Source organism: Lissotriton vulgaris, chromosome 11 (genome assembly GCF_964263255.1).
Source record: "Lissotriton vulgaris chromosome 11, aLisVul1.2, whole genome shotgun sequence".
In the NCBI taxonomy this organism is placed as follows: Eukaryota; Metazoa; Chordata; class Amphibia; order Caudata; family Salamandridae; genus Lissotriton; species Lissotriton vulgaris.
Window position 1 is genome coordinate 862466916 of NC_141699.1, and position 9105 is coordinate 862476020.

General features: G+C 43.5%; 1 protein-coding gene across 1 annotated transcript in view; it reads left to right on the top strand.

The window, feature by feature from the left end:
• Positions 1 to 9105, top strand: part of THAP4 (THAP domain containing 4) — a 452859-nt gene that overhangs the window by 155104 nt on the left and 288650 nt on the right. Inside the window, exon 2 of the mRNA XM_086944008.1 lies at positions 8660 to 9096. Within this exon, the coding sequence (XP_086800134.1) occupies positions 8660 to 9096 (437 nt within the window). The remainder of the gene's footprint in view (positions 1 to 8659; positions 9097 to 9105) is intronic.

A 9105-nucleotide genomic window follows, 5' to 3' on the forward strand; every position in this document is an offset into this window, starting at 1 on the left:
AGGGTCTTATCCGTATTTAGGTTTGACCTCTTTGCTATGGCACCCTCCCGATTACCCATGGGGTCGAGATCTACAATGTCTACGCTATCCTGTTCGTTTTGGGAAAATTGTAGGTCTGGTGTAGTTTCCAAGTCCTCACAGGAATTGGACCCCAGAGAGAGTTGGGTAGCGGATAAATCAACGCTATTTGGGACTGTATGAGTTAGTACATGCGTATTATCTACCTGCTTAAGCAGGGGGGCAGTTAGACCCTTTTGAGGAGTTTGTACAGAGGCCAGAGGCCCCATGGACGACCTTCTTGCAACCTCCAATTCGTGGGATACCCTGCGTTGTAATATCTGTATACTATTATCAATGACCTCATGAGTCTTAGTGATAAATAGGTCCAGTGGGCCGGTGATGTCAGTTAGGCTGGAGGTCTTTTTACTTCTAGTCCGTTTATTCATTGTTAAATAGGTTCGAGTGCTACAAAGCTTCAGATGTATATGGGGCTAATACAATGGGAGTATTCAACGATGAATCACAGGAAAAGATGATGTATAACTATAAATGGAAATACCGTGGCCCAGTCCAGTCCTGCACAGTCTGTAATGGGCTGAAACGGGCCCGCCCTTGGCCCGGGCTTCGCCCGGCGTCCCGCTCGCGTCCCGCGAGACGGGGGTGGCCTCAGATTTAAGCGCCGCCTGGCGCGTGAATGACGCGGACTGCGTCTCCAGGAATGCTGGGTAGTGTAGTTTGTGACCACACACCGCGCTCCGCTTGGCGGCCGGACCCGGTGATGGTGCTGGGGTCTGGCGGCGGGAGGCGGGCGGTCAAGGCAGGCAAGGATTCCAAACAGAGAAACGAGGAGTGCTCTCTCCTCAAGGGCTTCCAGCAGTAGACTACGTGTGGCAAGTTCCCCCCCTCGACCGGGGTGGCCTCAGATTTAAGCGCCGCCTGGCGCGTGAATGACGCGGACTGCGTCTCCAGGAATGCTGGGTAGTGTAGTTTGTGACCACACACCGCGCTCCGCTTGGCGGCCGGACCCGGTGATGGTGCTGGGGTCTGGCGGCGGGAGGCGGGCGGTCAAGGCAGGCAAGGATTCCAAACAGAGAAACGAGGAGTGCTCTCTCCTCAAGGGCTTCCAGCAGTAGACTACGTGTGGCAAGTTCCCCCCCTCGACCGGGGTGGCCTCAGATTTAAGCGCCGCCTGGCGCGTGAATGACGCGGACTGCGTCTCCAGGAATGCTGGGTAGTGTAGTTTGTGACCACACACCGCGCTCCGCTTGGCGGCCGGACCCGGTGATGGTGCTGGGGTCTGGCGGCGGGAGGCGGGCGGTCAAGGCAGGCAAGGATTCCAAACAGAGAAACGAGGAGTGCTCTCTCCTCAAGGGCTTCCAGCAGTAGACTACGTGTGGCAAGTTCCCCCTGTAAAGCCTGCATAGAGATAGTTTGTTACAGGTTAGAGTTTGGGTGCTGGTTACCCACTCTGACACGCCATGGTGATAAAAGATTTGCATTTTGCTAATCCTCACTCAGCACTATTAGGGGAGATGGTGTTTTTCTTTCCCATCATTAAATTGTATACATTTGTAATTTTCTGACCATTGCCTTGTGATAAAGCTTATGGTCAATATAGTAGGCTTGATTTGGTTATGGTCACAAGCCAATGATAAATGCTATAGGCCTGTTTAGTTCACTGGGAAAAGTTATGTCTGATGCCATACTCTGAACTGTTTATCATGAAAATGACAAAGCTAGTAGGCCTGACTTATTTATTGTGACAATCATGATTAAGCCAATAGGCCTTTAGTGGAGGTTGTTTATCACACTTTTACAGGCTGTAGACCGGTATTTTGTTATAGGAACTTTTAAGGATTAGCATCTTAGGCAAGGGTTTAGTGTACTTTCTGACAAATCCTGAATGTAGAATATTCTCACTATGATAGTCTTCTGTAGGCCCTTTTAAGAAAGGTTTTCTACTATTTGCCACCAGTAATTGTGTACATGTTTGTAATTTTATATCTGTATGAAGGACGATTATCAGTTTATGTGCACTTCATTTTACCCTTATGGTATCAAACCAGTAGGGAAGGCTATATAGACCTTACCGGTTCATTGAGAAAATTTACTTCGGATTCCGTAGGTTTGAGCTGTTAGTTACGAAAAGGTATGACAAAGCCATTAGTCCGCATTTAAGTACAATCAAAAGTATGTGTTAAAGGCAATTGGCTTTTAAGGGCAGATTGTTACTTCACTATGCTAAGACTTAGGTAGGTTATTCTGTGCATGGAATCCCACAGATTCCAATATTACTGTAGTAGGCAAGGGGTTTGGTGTTTACCCATTCTAGCAACCCGTGTGAATATAAGATTTACACTATGATACTCCTTATAGGCCTCTTAGAAAGGAATTTCTATTTTGACTACTATTTTGTACATATTTGTAATTTTACTATGGTATACCTGATTATTGCCTTTTTGGAAAGCTCATGCTTAATATGAGTTTGTTATGGTCAAAAGCCAATAGGTTGCAATAGTTCATTGGAAAAGTTATTAAAGATTGCATAAATCTGTTCTGTTTATTGAGAAAAGTTCTTACAAAGGCCTTTAGGTCCACTTTATTATGAAAAACATGTTATGTAGCCAGTAGGCCTTAACGGGTGAATTTTTATGATGCCATCTTTTAAGCATGTGGACGTGTATTTTGTTTCATGAAGTCTCATAGATTACCTTTGTAGGAAAAGATTTAAGTGTTACCCCCTTTGACAAACTTCACAGGTAGAATATGTGAACTGTAATTGGTATTGCTACAATGTTTTTGGAAGGCCTGGTGCCCTACGTTGTCTATTGAGACCTTGTAATAAAAAAGTAATTAAATGTGTATATATATATATATATATACTTTGAGAGGGTTTGACTCATCCTTCTTCTACCACCGGTCTATATTAAGTGTTGTTTACAATTTCCTTCCATCCATAATTGGTTACACCATGAGCCAGTGGGTAAACCTACAATTACGTTTGCTGCAAAGCCATTTGAGTGACAGCATTTGTCTGCTCGTGTAAAAAAGTGAATTTTTCATTGATGTGAATGGCATTCTATTACAAGCAATAATGTCACTAACCTGTTGGGTCCAAACAAAGGTTTCCATAATCTAAACTTGAGCTCAATCCCTGGTACCTATGGCATAGAGGCAGACCTGCCTAATTTAGAGAAAATGTGTAAAGCATTTAAAAGTACAAAGACAGTTTAAAAGTTGAAAACACTACGAAATAAACATCCCAATTCAATTAATAAAATTAGAGAAAAATGTAATTAGAAATAGGACTCAAAACAAGAGCAAATAAGTAAGGGGAACCGGAGATATGAATTTTTAAAGATTGAATAGAAAAAGCACCAGGAAAAAGTAAGGCGCCAATCAGTAATCACTGCTTGCAGTTGACCAGGACTTAGGCGTGATTTCCCGCCGACCGTGATGAAGCGTGAGTTAGATCCACCAAGCAGGTTCATCCCCGTCAAAGATCTTACCTTATCACTTTAGTCCCTGAAACTGAAGTCAAAATCCTCCAGCGGGACAAGGCAGCAGGCTGTATCCGGCAAAGCCCCTTCGAAGTCCACAAGGTCGCACTATAGCTGTTGGTATTGTCTGGAGAAACTCAGAGTGGGAATTGCTTGCTCAGGAAAGTTCCCTCAGGGTCAAGATACTTTTAGTGCATTCACCCAGTCAAAATTTCTGCCTTCAGACTTAGTCTTGTTTGTGGAGCTCAGATTTCTCCAGTGGGGCAAGGCAGGAAGTTGTATCTGGGAAGGTCGGATTGAAGCCAGGAAAGGTTTACCACAAAGGTCCACTGAACAGCATTTTCACACAGCAGAAAGCTCACAACGTCCGACCTGGCTTTCTTTGCCAGCAAGGTTGCGCCTTGAGTGGATTGACTTGGGTGGTTTGCCCAGGTTTTTTACAGCTTTCAGAATAAGTTCTGGCACCCCTAAGGCTCTCCAGACTTCTGGAGAAGAAGTTAGGGTTAAGGGCGCACCCCACTAGAAGGCAGAGGATGTAGCCTAACGGCTAGGGCAGTCAACCTCAAATCTGGGGAACCGGGTTCGAGTCTCAGCAACAACGCTCAATATCCTTTGGTTACTGAGCAAATCACTTCATCTCCCTGTGCCTAACGAAAAAAATTAATGTGTCCATCTGAAACAAAACTGGTGCTCATGTAAAGCGCTCTGATACCCGAAACCTTCAGGTCAAGTTTGTGCTTTATAAAACTGGGAAAAAAACAAAAACTGAGCAACACAGGCCACATCCAGGATCCAGTAGTCTTCAAATTGCAACTGGTCACTCCATGAAAAAGGCCTCTTGCAGTTTGTGATGTCCTTGTTGCCACACAGGTTTTCGGTCAAATGGCCCTTGGAGTTCAATTGTTTGTCCTGGGTACAAGCGGGAGCAGGTTCAGCCCATCAGTTCTCATCACAGGTTTCAGACAGAAGGTTCAGTCCTCTTTTGTTATTCTGTAGGTCCAGAAAGTGTTCTGAGGTCGACTTTTGTACATTTGAGTAGCTGGTATGTGAGGGTGACTCCTGGAGACTTCGTAACCAATGAGGAAAATGTTTCCAGGGGCAACCGACCCACTTTTGCAGAACATCATGTTTAATTTACTGCAAACTCACCCAGGATGCACTATTCTAAGGTAATTCAAAATGACACAGGCCTTCTGCTCTTGGAGGGAATGTGTACGTCACTCAGGGATGTGTTCAGTGAAATGAGCAGTCTCCTGCTCCTAAGCAACACCAAACTCGTGCTGGGACCAGCTCACTCTCCCACTAAGATGGTTCTTGGATGACTACCATGTGTCTCGAGATCAAAGAGTTTTCTCCTCCCAAGTCTTTTCTTTCACTAAATTCTGAATGGGCACGCCTCACCTTTGTTGCTTTCCTATTCATGAAGTTCCTGAAACCTCCCCAGGTGCCCTTGCGGTGCTGATAGGGCTCATGTGCCTCACACCCATCCCATCCTGTCACCAAGCCTAATCTATTATATTGTTATGGGAGCACCTGCCACTCTTCATTATGGTTAAGCATGGGCAGGCTAATGCAAATTAGCCCCCTGGACCTTCAGGCAGAGAATAGGTAACTTTTTAAAGTTATGTTTCCTAAATCTTTATAACATTTTAATTACACCATTGAGTTGGATATTTAATAAATATAGAACATAGTAGTTCAACCATTTTTTGAGCTTGTCCCAAATGCAAGATAGCAAGGTTTATTTATCAATCTGCATTCTATTTGTCCTCATGGGGCAGCCAGAGTCTTCCACAGTGAAAATAGCTTTTGGGATGACGTGGGGAGGTTCTTGTCAATATAGGGACATGCAACATGACATTCCTACATGTCCCACTTTTAAATTCCACGCACCCTACATTTTGGGCTACAAGGCTTACATTGGGATAACCTGACCTATTAATATTTAAGAGGAAGATTTTTCCCTTGTCATAAGGGGTTGTTTGACAGGCTGGGCTGCAGGTTAAAACTGCAGCAGCCAGGGTACAATGTTAGGCCTGAAACCAAGTTTTCTTTTGTCACACTGGATGACACAATTGGTGCAGCAGTCCATGCATGATATCTAACTTTCCATGCCATGGGTGTATTTCTGCCCCATACACCATGGGCCAGATGTATGACCATTGGAATTTAGACTTTCAAATTGCGACATATTGCGAGTCGCAGTTTTTGCGAATCGCAAAATCCAATGTACAACAGTGCCTCAGACACTGTTTGCGATTCCCAATGGGGTCTCAAATTGCATGACTCATGAATATTAATGAGACCAGTGCTATTTGCGACCCCATTGGGAATGGCTGGCACTCCCAGGGATGGTGGCCTGCTGGGCTCAGCAGACCACCATATCTGGGACTGCTTTGTCAATAAAGCAGTTTTATTTTTTAAATGCAAACGGGATGAATTAAAAAAAATAATTAAACATTTCAGTGTCATTTTTAATGGGCAGGCAGTGGTCCCTGGGACCACTGCCTGCTCTTGAAAAATATTTGTGCATGGTTTCCCAAAGGAGAAGGGGGTCCCCTGGGGACCCCTTCCTGCTTGCAAGTGTTTCCCACACTTCTGAGACGGGTGGTAAACTACGAGTTGCGGTCGCAAAACATTCATATATAGGTTTTGGAATTGCTATTAGGAAGGGACGCCCCTTCCTAATAGCAAGTCGCTAACCTATTTTGCGAATCGCTAATTAATAGTGACTCGCAAAATCCTATGCCGATGACACGGTACTTATGACACTCACAGGTAACAGCATGCAGCATTGCCTTGATGCCTTTCACAATTTCATGTTGGACCTAGACCTCAAGGTAAATTTCACCAAAACCTTTGCTATGGTCTGTGGCCCAAAGGGGACCAAATCCAGAAAGTTTGTAGTAAATAATTCTACCATCGAAAAGGTTGAAAATTTTAACTATCTGGGAAACCTTTTTAACAACAAATTAAGTTGGGCCCCGTTAATGAAGACTCGAGTCCAGAGTGCTAGTCGCTCTATAGAAGGTCTGTTTCGCTTCTGTGGCAAACTAGGTCAAAAACCTGTTACACATTTAAAAACCCTGTACAAATCAAAATGTTTGTCGGTAGCTACCTATGGGGCAGGGGTTTGGGGGACTGAAAGCCCTGACATGATACAAATTATGGAGAATAAATGTATAAAGCGCGTATTGGCTATTCCATCAGGCTCTTCAAATAAATTCGCCCATAATGAAATAGGTCTGAGCTACGTGAGTGACACCATTCACCTTTCACCCCTACTATTATGGGGCAAAATATGGCTTTCAGAGGACTTACAGCTCTCTAGAGATATCCTCCGGGACTGTTTAAAACTGGAAAATATGAAACAGATCCCCTGGCTATCTTATGTCAATGAAATGCTTCACAAAATAGGCTTGGGTGAGATTTTCGATAACCCTGAAAAAATACAGGGAGACATTAAAACTGTCATTAAATCTAGTTATTGGAAATCCTCACTTGTACATCCTCTGGCCAGGCCTTACGGTCCTATGGTTACTTTACAGCACCAGTTTTATTTAACATACACAAATCATGTGCAATGGCGATTCTATCTGACAAGGTTTAGGTTAAACATTCTGCATTTTCTTTTTGCGTTTCCTAAACAAGGGGGTTGGTGTGAGAGACTGCCCCCCTGTCCCTGTAACAATAAAGATAGCCAAAGCACGATGCATTTTGGTCTCTTCTGTCCCCTATATAAGGACCCGAGAATCAGGTTTATTAAGCCCGTTTTGAAGGAAAAGCAACCCTGTCATTACAAAGAGGGTTATGACTACCTGTTATCTTTGTCATCATCTGGTGTCTGTTGTGCGATATTAAATTTTATACGAGTGTCACTCTTGATAAGAAAACGGTATGGTTAATTTGGCCCCAAGAATCTTGTCTTTGCCATGTATGTTGCTATATCGTGATTTTTCTTTCCTTTGGCCCCTTGATGCATGCCCTAGCATGAATAACTTATGAACTATCATAATTTGATTGAAAGTAAATGTTATGGGTTTCATCTGTGATTATATTAATTAATGTGTCTTATCTGTTTGTTTAGTGTTTTAATTGTAAAACTGTATTTTAAAAATGAATTCCAAATCATGTCTGTAAATGTAAATGTCTGACTTTTATGATTCTTTTTTTTTTAATCGAATAAAGTTTTTGAACTGAACTGACTCGCAAAATAAGATTGGTTAATTGGGCTGACCTAATTTGCGGTGGCAAAGGGGGTGAAATCCCCTTTGCGACCGCAAAAAACAGTTGTGCATCTGGCCCATAGTCTTTGTAGGAGAAATATATATGTCAATCAGCGATTATCCAATTTTAACAGGTTGTAGGGTCCAGAACCCATACACTGGGCACTTGGCAGCAGTGCCCTAGTGTGTAGAGTCTAAAAGCCAGCAGTACAATTCAGCAAAAAATGGGTGTGACCACCAAAAAAGTGCATTTTCTTGAAGATCACAAGTGATTATCTACCTAAAAATGAGTAGGCTTCAGTGTTCAGTTGTGATTACCAGTCCTTTATTTCCCCCTTTTATATTTCCTCTTTCATTCTCCTCTTTTTATTTAATTTTTTAGAGCATAATACACCTCCTCAAACAGTGCTAATGAGCCTCTTACTTGCTGCTCATTTCATCTGCAGTGCACCACATTCTGCTCAATTACTACCTCTGAACCAGATGACCATCGTGCAATGGTATTATCCATACCCTGCTAGAACTTTAAAGCAGTGATACACTCTGTACAGTACGATTGTAATTTGGCCATCAGCTGCTGTGTTTGATTGTATTTGCTTCATGCATATTCCTGCCATGTTTAGGCCGCAGCATATTTTCTTTTACTTTTATTCTTTTAATTTACCTTGCATATGTTGAGTTTATTGTGTGTGATTTTATTGTGGTTGGGTAATTGAGTGAATGCAAGAATGAGTTGGGTGGATGAACGGGTGCATAAGCGCAAGGATGAGTGACCAAGTACATGCGTGATGAAGTATTGAGTGCCTAAATCCAATTGAAGAGGTACTTTATTTATGTGCCAGACCTATTGTATTTTCCATTGCTTGTTTTTTCAGTTTTCAGACTAGTAAACGTTGTGACCTTGTTTCTCTATCGACCTCTCTTGTCCTGCAGGTTCCCATTAAAAGATTCCAAGCGTCTCAACCAGTGGCTGAAAGCTGTCCAGAGAAGCAACTGGATCCCCACCAAGTACTCCTTCCTGTGCAGTGAGCACTTTGGCAAGGACTGCTTCTCCAGGCGCCTGGAGGACCAGCACCGTTTACTGAAGGCTACAGCTGTGCCATCCATCTTCCATTGTCCACGGAAGCGAAGGAGCACCCGTGTCTATGCCAGGTGCCGAAGGAAGGTGGAGACCCCAAAGGCTGAGGCTTTTGATGAGGTCCAGAGTAATCAACAAGGGGTTTTTGTTTCTGGTTGTGAACTCATGAGGGGACAGAAGGATATGCAAGGCCTGTTGAACTGCAGAGATAATGTGGGCATGGGCTTTTTGCACAAAGAGAATGCCCCGATGCAGCTAGAAGAGATCCCTGGCCACACCTCAGTGGGGAAAAATGTGACTT